This window comes from Xiphophorus maculatus, chromosome 3 (genome assembly GCF_002775205.1).
Source record: "Xiphophorus maculatus strain JP 163 A chromosome 3, X_maculatus-5.0-male, whole genome shotgun sequence".
NCBI lineage: Eukaryota > Metazoa > Chordata > Actinopteri > Cyprinodontiformes > Poeciliidae > Xiphophorus > Xiphophorus maculatus.
Window position 1 is genome coordinate 2,899,880 of NC_036445.1, and position 18,765 is coordinate 2,918,644.

General features: G+C 37.8%; 1 protein-coding gene across 6 annotated transcripts in view; it reads left to right on the forward strand.

The window, feature by feature from the left end:
• The window catches only part of grik5 (glutamate ionotropic receptor kainate type subunit 5), a 135,114-nt gene that overhangs the window by 91,144 nt on the left and 25,205 nt on the right, over positions 1-18,765 (forward strand). For all 6 annotated transcript variants that reach the window (XM_023330918.1, XM_023330916.1, XM_014468664.2 and 3 more), the window contains 7 exons: positions 2,421-2,599; positions 3,299-3,352; positions 4,851-5,009; positions 5,392-5,544; positions 9,130-9,234; positions 12,552-12,659; positions 17,041-17,244. In XM_023330918.1, the coding sequence (XP_023186686.1) occupies positions 2,421-2,599; positions 3,299-3,352; positions 4,851-5,009; positions 5,392-5,544; positions 9,130-9,234; positions 12,552-12,659; positions 17,041-17,244 (962 nt within the window). The remainder of the gene's footprint in view (positions 1-2,420; positions 2,600-3,298; positions 3,353-4,850; positions 5,010-5,391; positions 5,545-9,129; positions 9,235-12,551; positions 12,660-17,040; positions 17,245-18,765) is intronic.

Here is an 18,765-nt window from a genome sequence, read left to right on the forward strand (position 1 = left end):
AAGTTTGTCATTCAGTGCTCCTCTATCTGTCCAACTTTATTTTGCATAATCGTTGTATTCACTTAAAAGGTCGCAGCTATGTTTACTGTTCTTCCCCCCTCATCTGGTTATTTGCAGTCATGATTGGCAGGGTAATTGTCTGATGTTGTGTTCCGTATCTTCTGTAATCTAACCAGGATTAGGCTACATGCAGGCCCAAAGACACTCAAATAATTAGATAAATGTCTCTGAGAAAGTTACAACTATGCAACATTTTTGGAGACATCAATATCATTTAAAGTTTACTTAAAGCATAATGGTTTGCCAAAGCAGTATCATTATATACTAAAATAGTGCTTTTAAATTTATATCAGCAACTAGAAAACCTTTGAACAAGCAACATTGGCAAATATGGATGTGACGAGGTTCTATTATGATTTAGTCAAACACAATGACTGGTCCAAGTCGGAGATCATTTTAGAGGATTTATTAAGTGCTCACAAAGATGGCAGGTGCAGACCACACACAAAGGACATCCAGAGCAGGTTAGAAATCAAATAATCATCAGTACCTTCACTTGCAACAGTCCATCACCTCCAGCGTGACTTCTTCAGGAGTCTAACCACAGACTGACCTCCTGTGGAGCAGAGCCCTGCTTTTAAAGCCACAGGCTCCGCCCACAGACAATCCAAACAAGCAAAAATACTAAGTAATTACTTCTAACTCAAATCAACTCTTAAAGTATACAATATAATAATAATAAGAGAAAAATAAATAAATAAAATAAACTAAACTTGTAAACAAAATACAATACTAATTTAATAGACAACACCCAGTGCGCTCTGATGACATCACCACCTCATGTGACTCCCTCCCGGCACAGCTTAATCTGAAAACATGTTAGAATGAATGTTTAACTGAAGCAGGAACACCGCGTGTGCACCCACGATGAACCGCCCCAGTCCAAGCTGCAACAAAAGTAAGTTAGTGATTGTGTACGTGTTTGTCGGCGGATGCGCGCGCATGCTGACATGGACTCTAAGTCCCAGCTCGTGACGGCTCCTCCGTCACAATGGACCAAATATGAAAAGCGGATGTAACACATGTTTAGTCAGATGACTTTTATTTTTGGGGCCCACTTCCTGTGTTGCCCCAAACTCTCCAACTTCTTTAAAGCCCCACCCCCTTACTCACAGTTTTACTACTACTTAACATGATTACTTAAATGTTGAATCAAGTTTAAAAATATTGGAAATGTAATAATTGCATTTAATTTGCATAAACCAGTACACTAATTTACTCTCATATGCATATATTAATAATTATTTCCTTTGTATAGATGCTATTAAGATTTTTGGTTATTTTGTTTGGAATCAAATTCTTTATGTGTATTTTTGATCTTTCAGGTCGTTTTTTTTTTTTTGGACCAGAATCTTTTCCAGGATGTACGGATGGCGAGTTAGACAATGGATAATGGACTTTGAATGAGTCTGCTTTGACTAAACTATTTTTGTTTTTGCTGTTATTGTCTTGTTTTTATTTTGTACAATTACTTAATACATACACTACAACTGAAACCACTGCCTCCTGTTTTTCATTCACACCTCAGGCTCTTTTAAAGGATACTTTTCTGATGCTTCTTTTGTAGCCGCAGTCAAACTAATCTTTATCTGTTACCTGGACATACAATAAATGTAAAATACACCACAGCATGAAGTGAACTTTTAACCAGATAATATAAAAATAAAAAAGAAGCTCTAGTATCCTGAGACTAATGAATTAGTTCTGATTTCTTACATTTTGTTTCTAAGATGTAACTAAAAAAGCGTCAAATCAGATTATCTGATATCCAACTACTTAAAGCAGGAGTGTTTTGCTATAACAGAAAGAAAAGACTTGTTATAACCCCACAGTATGTTCTGCATATGTAATTTTTGCCCATATGTCGTCTGGAAGTGTGATAGAAGACACAAAAAGCAGTGAATATGTTTAGGTGTAAATATATGTTGCTTAAGCTGTGAGAGTCATCTGGTGACGCATATTAAGTTAACTTTTTAATTTTTTTATATGAGGCATTACCAGTGTAAATTAGGGGCATTAAGACAAAATCTAATCACTTGTTTTGTGGCTGATGGCCTTATTTCTGCAATGGGCTTTATGTAAAGTAGGTTGTAAGACCTCCTTCTATTAGTGGCTCCAAAAAAGAGCAACAGCTTACTAAGCATAATGGCCACCAGAAAATAAGTCCCAGTGAGGATTGTTTGTAATAAATATGTCCTGTACAGACCATATAAAGTTATGATTTGCTTTCCTACATTTAGCTAAAAGTATTTTTCAAGTATTGTAGAAGGACACAGTGCCCCTTAAACTTTTCCACATTACAAACCAAAACGTCAAAATACTCTGACAGGTGACTCGTCTTTGCTTTGCGTTTCTCTCAGGCCTGCTGAGGTTGGAGGAACTCGTTCGTCGCTTTCTCATCTCGCGGGAGACGCTGTCCGTCAGGATGCTGGACGACAACCTGGACCCCACGCCCCTCCTAAAGGAGATCCGTGACGACAAAGTAGCCACCATCATCATTGACGCCAATGCTTCTGTCTCTTATCTCATCCTCAAGAAGGTCAGGTCTACCAAACATCAATACACTCCTCAGAACCACCCACACATTTGGATTTAAAGTTGCTTTTGTGGCGAGCAGCTTGACTCATTTGGTGTTTATTTCTGTTATGTAGTTAAATTTTTCAATTTACGCTGATAAACACTGCAGTGCTCACAATTTGTGAAAGAAATACTTCAAAGGTCTTCAGTCACACGTGTGTTTGAATAGGATTAACATCTAGTTTAGATTTTCTTTCTGCCCTGTGGCATTGCATGTCAATTAGCTACACTCCTCTGAAAGTTTTGGACAAAAAAAAAAAAATCTTTTTTCTTTTTCTTATACAAAGACTCATTTTTGCTGGGATGCGGTGCAGATGTTAACCCGGCTTTGCTCTGATTCATTCTGATGCCGATAGCCAGCGGAGTGAGTCACGGTTTGAATGGGATGCTTTCTCCTGGAGTGCCTGTCCGCCCTCAGCAAAATGTACTAGTGTTAGGCTGATGATGTAAAACTGTGATTAACGTATGCTTCCTCGTCTCCCTTTGTCACATTCTCTCCTACTTTGTCCTTGTTCTCTGCCTTCCCCATTAAGTGTCCTCTCTTTCCTCCTTTCGCTCGCCATCCGTCTTCCTCTGTCATTTCTTATTCTCTCTCTCCACATTCATATCTCACCTGCTGCCTCTTTATTTTTTCATCTTGTTCTCTCTCTTTGTCTTACAGGCGTCAGAGCTGGGAATGACATCAGCATTTTATAAGTACATCCTCACCACCATGGTAAGAACATGCCGATTCTTCCACCTCCTCTCCTCCGTCTTGTGCTCCATCATTTTCACGTGTTCCTCCCTTCATCCATCCCGCTCCTCCTCCTCTTCTGTCTGAGCGCGAGTGACCAAAGGTGCTAAGGCGGAGAAAGCGTTCAATAAGGGGAGGTAGAGTGAGGTGACAGTGGAGGGGGGAAAAAAAGAGGAAGATAGATGAAAGATAGAAAAAGAGAGGAAGAGATCTGAGCAGCAAACATGCTGTTCAAAGATGCGTAGAAGGAGGGCGAAGAAAGGGGTCTGAGGTGAAGGTGATGACAGATGAGATGTGTTTTGTTTTTTTTCACCACCCGCCACCTTCTTCACGCTTCTAGGCTTTTCATCTGCCTCCTTGATATACTTCCATCCCTTTTAGCATTTGAATTATAGTGTCATTTTATGTCTGATTTTTATTTTTTCCTCCTTTCTGCACTTTGTACTTGATGTGTTCTTGTGCCTTGGATGCACTTGCATGCGTATCACTTTGAAAAGCCACTCAAGCATTTTCCATCAACCCTTCTTATCCTTCTCCATCACCTTTCCCCCGTTCTTCTATAGCTAACTATATCTTTTCCTACTCTTTGTCAAATATCAGTTGTCACTCCAGGAAGCTTGCATTTCTCTTTATTGCACTTCTGACTCCACTGTTATTTTCTTACATGCAAAGGTGTAATGTACTGTGCCTACCATATTTCTATTCCTTGACATTTTTTCACATTTCGCCACTTTACAACCGCAGACTTCCATATATTTTCCTGACATTTTATGTGATAGACCAACATAAAGCAATCCAGAATTGAAAAGTAGAATGAAAACCATACTAAGTTATTTACAAATAAAAATCTAAAAAATGTTTCATACATATATAAATGTATTCAACCCTTTTTCTCCGATACCCTTAAATAAAATATAGTACTGCCAATTTTTACAGTACTTTGAAGCAAAGTTTGGTAATATATGAAACTTACATTTTTTATATATCTAGCTTTTTAGTTACAGATTTTTACTATCCAACAAGACAAATCCAAAACATAAAGTTAGACCTGCAGTGGCACGGTTTAGATTAAAGGATACTCTTATGTTACAATGGTCCAGTCAAAGCCCAGACCGAAATAGTTTGAGAAGATGAGACAAGACCTGAATATTCATGTTTACGGGATTTGTCCAGGAGTTGTAATTCTATAAAGTGTTTAATCAGGAGGGCGAAATACCAGTTCAAGTCACATTTCAGATTTTTATTTGTAGTAAAAAATTTGACAATTATTCGTTATTTGCTTCCAATTCAAAGTTCTGAACTATTTTGTGTTGATCTGCCTTATGAAATACAAATTACATGCATTAAAACTTATAACAGTGATGTGAGAAAAGGTGAGAAATAACCTTTAGAATATGTTTTGAACAGCGCTGTGTTGCCAACCTTCCCTGTCATCTGAATGTTTTCTCTCTGCCCTTTTATTTCTCCTTTGCTTCTTCAGGACTTTCCCCTCCTGAGACTGGATGACATTGTGGATGAGCAGTCCAACATCGTGGGTTTCTCCATGTTCAACACCACACATCCGTTCTATTTGGAGTTTATCAGGAGCCTGAACCTTTCATGGAGGGAGGGCTGCGATTTGACGTATCCCGGCCCTGCGGTTAGTGTCTCAAACAAACACGGACTTGTGCAAACAAATTCTTTGTACTATTTATAAAGCTTTGTCTGTTTGCCACGTAATATTAAGCTGTTCAGTTCCTGCTGATGATTCATGGACCATTTAAAGAGTTTTAGCTGCTCCTTTGCTCCAATTTAATAGCTATTGATGTACTGTATCCATCTCTCTTTCCCTCTTATTTACTCATTCCCAACGTCTGTTTTTCTCTTCTCCTCCTTTATTCCTGTTATCCTTTCAATCATTAATGCTAGCACCTCCCCCTTCATTACATCTTCTGCCTTGTCTCATTTCCCATCCTCCCCATGTTTCCATCCATCCTGCCCTTTCTGCCTCCCTCCCTTTGTCTCCCGTTCTCTTTCAACAGCTCTCTTCAGCGCTGATGTTTGATGCCGTTCATGTGGTTGTGGGGGCGGTCAGGGAATTGAACCGCAGTCAGGAAATTGGAGTAAAGCCCCTGAGCTGCACCTCGCCTCAGATCTGGCAACACGGGACCAGCCTCATGAATTATCTTCGCATGGTAAATGCCCCACATGAATTCCATGTGAATATTGCCTACAATGCATGTTAAGTCATTCATATGATCTTCTGCACACAAATAGGCATACGCAACTTGGCAAACATGTCTGTTGTGATGGTGAAATGTCTAATTAGGCATCGGTTTGACACTTTTTGCCTGAATCATTTTTATTGTTTTTGTCTCCATCCTATTTCAAAATGAACAGAAAATGGGTTCATGTAATGTTATGAGGTCATCAGAGAAATATTAGCCACCTGGTTAGCATTTTGTAACACTCCATTTGAAATCTATCATTGCTTGAAGAAATGTTTGCTGATTTTTCTGCATTCTTTGTTTATGATTCTGTGAAATATTTAAACATATTTTTTGCACGTGCTGCCTACTGTAACTTCCAGACTATAAACCGCAGGTTTTTGTTCACACGTTTTGAACACTACGATGAGGCTAATATTTGGCTCTTTACCAACGGGTTTTGAAAGAGTGGATTGCTGCGTGACAAAGAGGACAGCACAAACTCTAGAGAGAATTTGCCTTGAGATAAAAGTGACATCGAGTTACAGCGAAAGAGAGAGAATATGGAAACTAAAGAAGACGACTTCAGCAGGTTTAGTGATCAATGACGATGGTGATCAATGACTTTTCGTGGTCGAATACTGTATTTTTTTAAAGCACCTGTGTTACAGGCACTCTTCGGAAAATCACTTATGGTGCGTATTTATGTATGTTACCACTGTGTATTTAACTAAGAGGTAAAAAAAAATCTTCTTTTATAAACAAGTCATGTAGTAGCATGGATACTTGTGACTAAACGACAATATATTGACACAATTTGTTCTTTTCAAGGTTAGTGATTTGACTTACATGTAGGTCCATTAAATAGTCTGGAAATTGCAGTATTTAGGTTTTAAAATGTATATTTTTAAAATAGGTATCTATCCATCCATCTGTTCATCCATCCATCTCTGCACCATAAATTTGTGGTGTAGAGACTTTAAAACATATCTAACACAGCATTAAGCTACTTAGAAACCTTGGAGGTAGCGCTTGAATTCAGTTTGCTAGTATTTCATTTTCCTTCGGTCCTTTGAGGACGATTGTTACTAATATTGGTGGCCTAAACTCTTATACAGTTTATGATAGAGCCACCGGTGTGCCTAACAGCTGAAGGTTATCAAAATGTTCCAAGCACCTTTAAAACTCTTGGAGCTGAATTTGTTGTGAAATTGTAAGAAACGTTGACATTAGGTTTTTTTTTCTCTGCCAAATGTCTTTACTGTGAAGTTGTGGCTTCACAATAGAACAGCACACCACCACTTCAATGTCAGCTAAATCCTGGTAAAAGTCTTTTACATGGGCAGGGTTTTGATTTGCCCACCTGGCAATCCCTTCCAGCAGCTCTGTTGGAAACTTTTTCTGCTTTTCTAGATAATACTTTCTTTTGTAGCTCCTGTTTAGTAATTTCACTGCAAACGGAGAAAGCAGCTACCTTTGAATGGTATTTTCTTATATTCTTTTTCTGCTTTTCTCGGCATTAACTCTTGTATTTTTCAGCATGTCGGGTTGAAAAATGATGTTTTTCAGGCTGGAGGTTGGGATAAGATTTGAAGGGTCACAAAATGTTAAATCAGATTTTTGTCTCTCTGGATTTATGACTTGATTAGAATCTTGCATTTACAACAAAACATGTAAAAAAGCCTTAACTCATCTGTTTTCAGGCTTCAGTTTTATTTAGAGATAAAATCTGCTGCTATTAATTTTTTAAGAGGTGGATACTGCTATTAAAATGTTATGTAGCCGCTCTGTTGACTGTGGCTCCTGTCACACGGTAATTTGTCCGTTAACAATTATTTTCATAATAATTGATTAAGGTGATGCTCATTTTCAAATGATCAATAAAGTATTAGAAAAGACCAGTTGCAATTTCCCAAAGCCTGAGGTGGCATCTTCAGTTTACTGCTCCAGTAATTACTCTACTGTGTAGCTGAAACTTGAAACTAGCTGAAACGTCAGGCAGGGAAATTATTTTCTTAGAAGAAAGTAAAACTTTATGCTTTTTAAAATCCTATTATTAACTGTTTCTACTAATAAGGACAACATAAGTCTATTTATGTCTTTTTTGTAACTTGCAGTGCAGTATACTTCAGCATTTTTGTTGTTTTGGGGAGGACGAGACTAACATTAATTGATTCTTAAGGATATTATTCCATGTAATTTCATTTAGGAGTATCAAATTATAGGGGGCAAAATGCAAAAAGATGCACAACCTCCTATTTTCCTTTTTTACAATAGAAAAAAAGAAGAAACTAACATGTTGTTTGTTCAGTGTTCTCCAATGAACTACATTAAAGATTGTGATTGTCACATGAAGACATTTGAAACAAATGAACGGGTATGAATACTTTTCTAAGACACTAAAATCCAGTTATTTCATTTAAATTTCTGAAAATCGGATTGAGATTCAAATATTTCATATTTGAGAACAAAAAGTAAGAAAAACAATCCACATATCTACCACTTATCAATAAGATTTATAGTAGTTTAAATCCTTTATAATGAACCATAGATTATCTTCACACTATTTGGAGTAATGAAGGCAAAAGAAAAAATCCTGATGCTTTAATTTGGAGTCTTGGGTCTAAATGGCCGTTTTGGTCTAATTTTGAATTTACCCTTATATTTTCACCATAAAAACTATTTACCTTACCTTGTTTGGTATCATTATTTTCAGAACATCCTAAACTTTGTGATTTTACAGTGTTTGTTTCATTTTGACAAAATTTATTATCACATTGGAGCAAAAAACACACACAGAAACATGACGTCATGCCCGCCACAGGGCGGGCGTCGACCTCAAAAGGTTAAAGTCACAGACTCTTTAAATCTCAATCCAAATTTTTTGGTGAGTTATTTTCAAGCATATTGATAAATGAAAGCATGTATGTTTACCCTGTGTATCATCTGCATCTCATGTTGCCTGTAACCTCTGTCTGTTGATGTTTTTTGGCATCTCCCTTCTCTGGTCGTCTGCTTCCCTCATCAACGACCTGTTGTCAAGGCAGCCTGTGTCCCATCTCTCATTGCCTGAGGCCCATCTGCCCGACATCTGTCTTTGTTAGTCAACATCATGGTGCGCTCCATCTCCAGCACGCTGCTATTCATCATAGTTCCTTCAAACTGTGCCAGCACCTGGGCTGTGGAGTGGCCGAGGCGAGGTGTGACGTGCAGGTCTGGGTCTTATTAAAGAGGCTGTTGACTCTCTCTTCTGCCCTCTCTGAGCCTCTCGATCAGTCACTTTCTCCTAGTTGATCCACAACTGATCATCCCTGTCGAGGCCAGATTTAGCCACTTTCTCTCTCTTTCTCTCCTCGTGTGTCTTGTTCTCTGTTTTTTGGCTCTCTATTTCTCCAGAGTGTTGTTTTTATCTGTCTAATGATGATCGATTGTGAGAGCCACGTTTGTTTTCATGCAGAGCGCTGAGTTTGTTTGTGTCTCTGCCTGTTTTTGTGCATTTTTCCCCCTAATTTCCTTTTTTTTCTCCTCTGCCACTGTCGTACTTCCTCATATCCTTGTCCATCTGCCTACCAGGTGGAGTACGATGGCCTGACGGGGCGAGTGGAGTTCAACAGCAAAGGTCAGAGGACCAACTACACCCTGCGGATCCTGGAGAAACACAGAGGAGGTCACAAAGAGGTCAGGAGCCACCTGTTATGATGTAGCAGCCAGGTCACAGCAGCCTTGGGGTTTGGGTTAGTTACAGGTCACCTGGATGGTTTCAGAGAGCCGGCGGAGGCATTTTACAGGAAGGTTAGCGCCATCGCAGATTCCCCCTGATGCTACAGAGATCTCTGCTTTATTAAACAGATGTGTGTTTAACCAGAAGGCCTTTCACTCTGCAGTAGAGACATATTTAGTTACTGGAGAACAATAGAAAGCTTAGCCTTTAGATGCTTTCCACGTTGTTGCTTATCTTTCAAAAAGATTTTTTATCGCAAATTCAGCCCAGGTCATATGTCTTTGGATTTATTTATTTCTCCTATCAGGTTTCTGTTTTACCTTTGATTCATGCTGAATTTTTACTTATTTTACTTGTTCTGAACTATGTATACATAAAAAAAATCATACGTTTAGTTTTTTTTATTATTTTGAAAAACAAAATATTTCTTTTTTATAATTTGACATCTTTGCTCACACTTTATCCAATTAATAGCCGCCTTTGTGAAACCTTTGTCTAACATAACTGAATTTGCTGGAGGCTTGAAGCAGGCTTGATCTGTATTGATTTTGGACTCTTTTGTCTTCACATGAACTATGAGCTCAGTTTGTTTTCTGGAGCAACAAAAAAAAAATCATTAAAATGGTCCTGAATGTAATTCTTATATCTTATGTGCTGTTCCTCAGTCTGTAAAATTCACAGAAAGGATTTGGTATTAAACAGACAAGACTTAATGAGTCAAAAATACTTTTATTTAAAAAATAATCGCGCAGAAACAACTATTGATGGGCTGCATCAACAGGATTAAAACTACTGTTTTTGACAGGGACTTTATTTTTAATTAAGTTATTTTTTTTATTTTGATGTAGCCTTAAATAGACCACATTATGAATTTCACTAAGCAAAAGGAGGCTGAATAAAGATTTAATTATTAGTATTGAAAATGTTTTCACATTTTGTTACATTGCAGCCAAAAACTTTAATGCTGCTGTTTTATGTGGCAGATAAAACCAAAGCAGGATGTGATGTACAACTTTGGCATGCATCTTCATTCAGCTCTGCTGGGTCAATACTTATGGAACAACTTATTGACCCAATTGCAGTCTTTTGGTTGGTCTGAGTGTTCAGAGGAATTTTCCTCAACATACAACGTTTTGCATGTGAGCCTGGTTAAGTTCTCATCTCATATGACTAAAGCACCTTCTTCTACTTGAGCCACACAGCAATCGTAGCTATTAGGACTTTCTTTCAGATATCTCTCATTCTGCCGCTCTTCTAAAAAGACCATCGGTGAACCTGGTAGAAATGCTCTACTTTTGGGTCTGTTTAGGTGGATAACCATGTTTTTTTAGGTTTGCAGTCCATAGCAGACTTACCATTGAGGTTATAGATTGAACAGTGCTCTATGAAATATTCAAAACTTAGGAAAGTGTTTTGTAACCTAATGTTGCTTTAAACTTCTTCACAACTTTATCCCTGACCTATCGGCTGTGTTCCTTGGTCTGGTGGTGGTTTACTAATGTTTTCTGGTAAATCTCTGAGGAGTTGTATATATACTGAGATTAAATTACATACAGGTCAACTCTATTTACGCACACTGGGGCACAGCTATTCTGTTGCTGCTCACCCACAGTTCTCACCCTGCTGCTTTCTGTATTTTTAATCTTTTGTATTCATTGTTTTTGTGCTCTACATGAGTGTGAGTATGATAACCTTACGACGTTCTTGTTGCTATGATAAATCATTTAACCTATAATGTTTTAATAAATGACACATATATTTTACCTGTTTTACTCTTATTTTATTTCTAAAATAAGAAATACAGCTTTTGTGTGTCATTAGTGGCTATAAACCAAAGACAGATCTGCACGTGCTCGGACAATTAAATATTCACGTTTGTTTTTGTAGTTGCTAATTTGAATATACAGTATGAAGGCAATTAGTTACACAAAATTTTATTTGGAGTATTGGAGAAAAAGGGGTTGAAGACATCTTCAAATCACACTTTAAAGTTTTTCTTCTACAATATAACTATGCACTAACTTTAATGAATTTATAACTGTTGTTCTATAACATAAAATTCTTATAAAATACATTGAAATATGTGGTTGTAAAGCTACAAAAGATGGAAAAGTTCAATGCATTATATTAATCAGTGCACAACAATGTAAAATACAACATAAAAACGGGTAAAGTCTTAAATATTTTTTTCATTATCTGCAAGAAAACTACCAAGAAAAAGCAATCCAAGTCAAACAGTTTCATTCCCATTTTATTTATTTGTATAAAATGTGCTGGCTGGCTAATCCCATAACCAAATAACTTCCTGGGAGTCTCGTCAAAAGTCATTATAATTTTCTGATGGCCTCCTTAGAAAAGTATTAGGAATAAGTGAAGAGAGATTAAGCATTAAAAATCTAAGTTTAAGTGATTGCAGGGAAAACTGCTTGTCTGGAAGGAACACTTCCTCCTTCCATCTCCTCAGTATCTCTCCCAGATCTCTGCTATCAGCCAGGTGTCTCCAATACTTACACAAAAAGCCATCTTCTCACTTAGCCGAGAGCTTGGCTGTAGTAATTAACATTTTAACTTTGCCCACCTGTTTGTATGGTGACATTCACTTTAGACACCCGGCAGTGGTTCACGAATAGAAAAAAAAAAAATGCTTTTAAATGTCAGCAGGATAAAAACTATAATAGAAATGGTGCAGTTTTTTTCAGTGGAGCCATTACCAGTCTTCTGACCCACTGAAACGTGTGCGGTATATTCCTAGGAAATGCCTCTGTGAGCCGCTGATCCACTCGGCACGTTGGTTAGGTCATAATCACACACTTATGACTTTACTGTCTCCATAAAATAGAAATAAATGCGCTGTTATGCAATTCAAGAAAGATGTAAATAAAGAACAGAGACGTGGCTATAAAACAGCTAATCATGGATGCTTTTTATTCCCATCAATGCCAGCCTGTCACCAGCTCATTGCTTTGCTTGTAAATAGCAATTGGTTTATAATGGTGCATATTACTGCATTTCTTTTGGCTCCTGTGGGAACTATTATATCAGTATAGATACACGTTACCTAACAGGCTGTAAAGAGAAAGTACAGAATATACAGTGCCGAATGTTGTGTGCATTTTAAAGTAGACCGCTGGGATGGCTGTGCTGACTGATGTACTTGAGCTTGTAATGTGCTGCAGATTAAATATATATTTAAACAGATTCAATTAGAACTTAAGAGTGCATTATTTATTCCACAATGGTTATTGATTTTCTCTTGCTTTGTATTTTGTGTTAGATTGGGATTTGGTACTCCAACAACACTTTGGCAATGAACTCCACCAGTTTGGATATTAATGTCTCAGAGACGCTGGCAAACAAGACCCTGATTGTCACCACCATCTTGGTAAGGTCACAGCTACCTCATAAATGTCCACACTGTCAAGTAGAGTTGTTTTTGTGCTTGCCTGCTGTGCTGGAGCTCACGCTGTGTTTTGGTCTCTTTCTGGCAATTTAGCCGTAGCTGTAGCTGTCATAGAAACTGACAGAGCATTGAGAAGGATGTGTTACTTAAATGAGGCTGCCATAGTGCTGGTCTTTTATTAACGTCCTGCTGTCCTTTGGCTATTTAGATGTTTAATGACATCTTAAAAACAGTAATGTCTTTGCTGATCCGTCATCTTCCTTCTTATAATAGATACCTTGTATTCACTGTTTTAAAGGATTAAACTAAAATCAAAATAAATGGGTTGTGTGACACTGTTCTTTTGGGTCTTTGTTTAAAAAAAAAAATCCAAGAAGCAATACAGAGAGAAAATGGACTTTGCTAAGGTAAAGCAACTCAACTGTCAGGAATATGGACGGAAAGTGCCCTGTGACAAGACCAGTGTCATCCCCGTCCCCAAAACACCTGGAGTAGCTGCTGTATTGCACTTACCCGCGCTCCCATGAAGTGCTTGGAGCACATAGTCAAAGCCCGCACACATCCTCTCTAGCTGCTGCGGTTAACTGGCTGTGTTTTGCATGTAGGCCAAACCATTTCCAAAGATGAAGCAATAGTTTCTGCGCTGTGCACTTCCCTCCCTCGCCAATAAATCAAGAAATTATGTTTGAACACTGCAAAAACTAAAATCTAAGTAATATTAAATATCTTAGATTAAGGGGATTTATGCTTGTTTCCTTTCCGGCAAGATTCTTTTTCTCCCTAGGAGGTTTTTATGTTAGAACAATTCCCTTATTTTAATGCTTTAATCCTTAATCATCTCAGTAATTTATTTCTTATTATTAAATCAATAGTTACAAAGCAACACTTCATGTTTTTCCTTTAAATACTTATAAACACTAACGTTCCCCTACATTTATTATGCAATTGTGGGGTTCTGCTAATCCGTCCACATTGCACCAAAACAATGGTATCCCCCAGAGCGGTGTGTTAGGTTCAATCTTTTTCACCCATGATTGTCCAGCCAAATTTAACCTTAACTCCAATATTAAATTTGCAAATGGCACCATCATCATTTTTTTTACACATCAGACTCTGAAGAGTCATTTAACATTGAAGAAATAAGAAGCTGGTCATCCTAGTTTCAGGACAACAGCTTTCCAGAGCTAAAGAGGCCTTTAGCTCTGTTGGAGGAGAGTCTGAGGATTTTTAGATCAATGTGAGTGAGGATCAAAGATGACCTAATCAGAAATTAGCAAGGCAGAGGCTTGTTTCTGTCACAACCAAGTAGTTTAGGTTGGACTCATTAAGCAACTTCTCTCAATGCACCACTGAGGACATTTTGGCTTGCTGTTTCACAGCCTGTTACAGCAGCTGTAATGCTCTGTTCTGAAAAGCTCTGCCGAGGTTTGTAGATGATTACATAGTTACCAAAACAGCAGTATGAGCCTCCCAGGAGCGCTACAAACTGCACTGGAGCAAGAATTCACTGAAGATCATCCAGCCATTAGCTGAAGTACCTGCACATCTACCAGCCGATTCGAGAACTGTTTCTATCCAGAAGCCATCGGCATTCAGAACTGAAGGAAGTAAAAAGGCATTTTCTGTTTATTCAGTAGTTTTACCTATTGTTAAGTCCTTGAATTTACACTGAATAACCTATTTAAATTTACACAAATTACACCCTTCTGCACTGCAGCCATTGCAGCCCATCCCACTCACTGTTTAGATGTCAGATCATCCTATTTATTTCATTTTTTCTATCTATTGTAAAGTTATCAACATAAAGTGGATAGGAAAAATAATCCAAAATGTTTACTGTTAAGATCTGAGAATTATTAGTTGTTCTACAGTACAATGCTACAATTTGTGACTTTTTACACTTGTGTGTTGCAGTAAATTTAAGCTAAAGGCTGGCTATGTCATTAAGTGATTTGTTTAGATCACTTGGTAGACTTTTTTTTTTAATCAATCAACACTTTTCTGATTCAGTTTCTATTTCCAGAGTTTCTGAAACGTCATTTTTCTTGTAAAACTTGATGCATTTATTTCTCTGCTGCATCACTTTTGAGATTAATCAGGCTCTTTCTACAATAGTCTTGCTGTTACCCAGATTTTTCTGCATCAGTTTTATTCACCGGGCAGACTGTAGTTTTTTAATCTGTCAAGGTCCCACACTAACCTGCATCTGCAGCCATCTCCCACTAGCGAATTATGTCTATTGAAGCAATTTTCTATTAGTGTTCTGTAGCTGTAAGAGACTCACAGGGCAGATAAAAATGTTCTAAGGTGTACTGATTCTGCTGAGGCGTGCTGACCTTCACCCATCAGAGGTCAAACTTTGGAAAAAATGTTTTATAAAAATCCCTTGACACATTTAGAGATACATTTTCTTCTTCTGTCAGATCTTTTAAAATGACTGACAACTGTTAATATATTTACGGTAGAGGCTTGAAAATATTTAGTCTTGTGAAAAGCTTTCCCCCCTTTTGTGTTTATTCAGTTTTTACCTTTTTGTCACACTTAAACGTTTGAGATCATCAACCACATTTTTTAATTTAAGACAAGGATAATGAATGATGATGAATAGATGATGATTACATTTATTTAGAGAAAAGGTTATCCAAACCACTCTGGTCCTAAGTAAACCAGCTCCTTGGTAAATTAGAAATCACTTACCTATCTCACAACATGAAGTAGGAAGTAACTAAAAGATTTCAAAAAGCAACACTTTATGCCTTTTATAGAAAGAAATTCAAGAATAGACGAGAAACAAAGCCATTGAGATCTATCATGCTGGAGAGTATTGCAGTGCAATTTCTTAGGCTTTGCGAACCACAGAGAGAGCCATTATTCACAAATAGAAAAAAAACATGGAACAAAATTACTCAGTCAGTGGTTACGATTCGGCATTAAAGAGAGACTCAGCAGAAATAGCATCTATGTAAAGAGTTTGAAAAAAGGTCAGTTTCACATTTACCACAAAACATATTGATTAATATTCTAAGGACTAAAACAAAAGTGGAACTTTTGGAAAGGTGCGTATCACGTTGCACTTGGCATAAACACAACAATTCAGACAAAAAGCATCGGCCATCAGGATGATGGTGTGTTGGTCTGGAACTGGACAACATTCTCATTTCTGCTCCTAATGTAAAAAAACAACAAAAAAGCAAAAAGGTTTTAATGAGCCAACACAACGTCTGGATGTCATGGCATTTCCTTAAACTGTCCAACTTGAAAACCTTATAGTGTAGCTGATTTTAAAACAACTGAAATGTGATGTAAAGACTCTTTCTCAGTTATTACAAAAGGTTGATGGCAGTGATTGCCACCAACGGGTGGCACAACCCGGTATTATGTTAGTATCTTGAGTAGTTTTTGATTTATTTCTGTAATCTTTAGCTTCTTATTTTCATTAGATCAGTTTAGTTTTGGTTTTTAAGTTCAATCCTCTCTTAGTGATTATGGTTTATCTATTGTCAAGCTGTTCTATGTTATTCCAGTTATATTATTGTGTTCCTTATGTCTACTCATTCTTTAGATTATTTCCTAGTCCCCTGTGTACTCTCTCTCTCTCTTTCTCTCTCTCTCTCTCTCTCTCTCACGTCTTCAACCAGTTAGCCCATCAGCCCAGGTCCATTGTTCCACATTAACTCTCCCAGTACTTAAACACTTCTGCTCCTCTCAGAATTCGCCGATTCCTCCTGTTAACTCTGATTACTTCCCTGTTTCATAATGTTGGCTTTTTGTTCTGGATTTCTGTTTTTGTTTGGCTCTGGCTCCCTGTGTGTTTTTTTTCCGTTTTTTTCATTAAACATTTTTCATCTACAAGCTGCCTCTGCCTCTCTGCATTTGACTTTAAAACATGATGTGTTCATCATGACATGTTAGTATTTTGGGGGTTGGCTTTGCTAGATTTTACTCCTATTAAAAGATAATTTGAAATTAGATTTTCATGTTAACAAGTTGTCTTTGATATTAAAAACAGTGTAATTTTCTGAAATTTAAGTTTGACAAAAAAGGAAAAACACACAAAAAAAAATTCAGGGACTAAATACCTTTTTATTAGCTCATTAATTTTGTTGCAAAGATTTAGCACAAACTTTTGACACCACTTGCATCTCTTCAGTTAATTTGAATCAAAAAAGATTAAAATTTTTTTGATTCTCCTCCATGTGCTAAACAAGTTAATGAGGAAAACATTTGAACTGCCTTGTTATTTAAACCTTAATTAGCTGTTTGAAAATCCCTATAACAAATCAATAGTGATAGGTAATATCTTCTACAACTAAACACTCTGCCTGTTTTAGACTGAGATTCGTCATGTTTTCCCTTTGCACAGGAGAACCCATATGTGATGCGCAAGGACAACTACCAGGATTTCGAGGGAAACGAGCAGTACGAGGGTTTCTGTGTTGACATGCTGAGGGAGCTGGCAGGCATCTTAAAATTCTCCTTCAAGATCAAGCTGGTGGATGACGGGCTGTATGGGGCCCCAGAGCCCAACGGCTCTTGGACCGGCATGGTAGGAGAGCTGATTAACAGGGTGAGTACTCTGCAGAACGCATGCAGCAATAACAATAGAAAATGTGCTACAAACACACAGCGATTCATCCACACAGCCACATACTTGTACACACACTTGTGCTGTAGCCCCAAACCACAGTTCTGCTGTAACTCCCCATGTCTCAAATTGCCCTCAGAGGGGAGTAACACTCTTATCTAGGACAAAGGCTGAATTGATAATTCCCCAGAAGAGACTGAAAAATTTGCTAAATATTGCCCGCTCTGTGTTTCCAAGCTGAAAACCACTACTAACCACTTTCTTTTGCATATATACAAATATCACATTTTTTTGCCCACTCAACCTGTCCAGGCCTATTGAGCCTGTGACTGACACTCTGGTTGAAGCAGGCTAATGAGAGCCCCTCTCCGTTTAATTACCATACGGTATACTTCAATTACTGAGCCATGGTCCCTGTGTGGGGTCTGCCACAGCGGCGCTCCCCCGGCTCTCCATGCTTCCTCACCCCTCCCTGCTCTCCTCGTAGCCCGATCACTCGGTTGTAATTAGTAGACCATGTTCATCAATTAGCTTTTAATGGAAGAGATGAAGAGGAGGCAGAACGACCAGAGACCTGCAGGTTTTATGCAGGTGGAAAGACCAGGGACCTAGTGTTTACTTTCAATTAGCTTAATTGGGATCATGGAGAAATAGTACGAGCATGTGCAAGAGAAAATAGCAAGTCTGCATATTTCATAAAAGGTGGCACAGTGAACTTTTAACACGCTCAGTGTGGTGCCTTGCAGAAGTATTCAAACTTTTGCACCTGAATCTTCCCACTGAGGGACGTTCTGTACCCTATAAATCTTTACATCCTCAAAATTGCAGACAAGTGCAAGAACAGAAAATGATAAAAGACAATAAATTTAACAAATAGCAGCCCAAAAACCTGTGCTGCCTTTGTTTTCACCCATGATTTTTCTCATTCTTCTTTCCAAAATAGATCTTGTTTGATTGAGAGCATCTCTAAACTGCAATACCACAAAATTGCAATTTTTATTTTTTCCTTTGTTCTGAACAAAAACAAAGTTTAGCAAGAATGTTCTTGCTAAACATTCAGCAATAAACATTTAGCTCTTGCTGAATGTTCGGGTTTGTTTTCCTGTTTGTAGCTCAACCTCCATCCCAGTCGTCATGTTTTTTCAGCCTGTAGCTGATTTGGCTCCAGGATTACTCTTTATTTTGCTTCACCCATCTTCCCATCAACTCTTACAAGCTCACCTCTCCCTTTTGAAAAGATTTTCCCCACAACATGATGCTGCCAACACCATATTTCACAGCAGGAACAATACAAGCACAAAAATAGTGTTGGTTTTCCGCCCTGCATTTTTTTCCACATATTTCTTTTACATGAAGGTTGGAAAGTTCAATTTTGGACCAGAGTACCATCTTCTTTGTTTGCTGTGTTCAACTGTTCTCAAACAAGCTGCTGAAGTTTTCTCAGAACAGCTGGATTTAAAAATAGATCAAATTATCCACATGTGGACTCTTCTGAAGGTGATT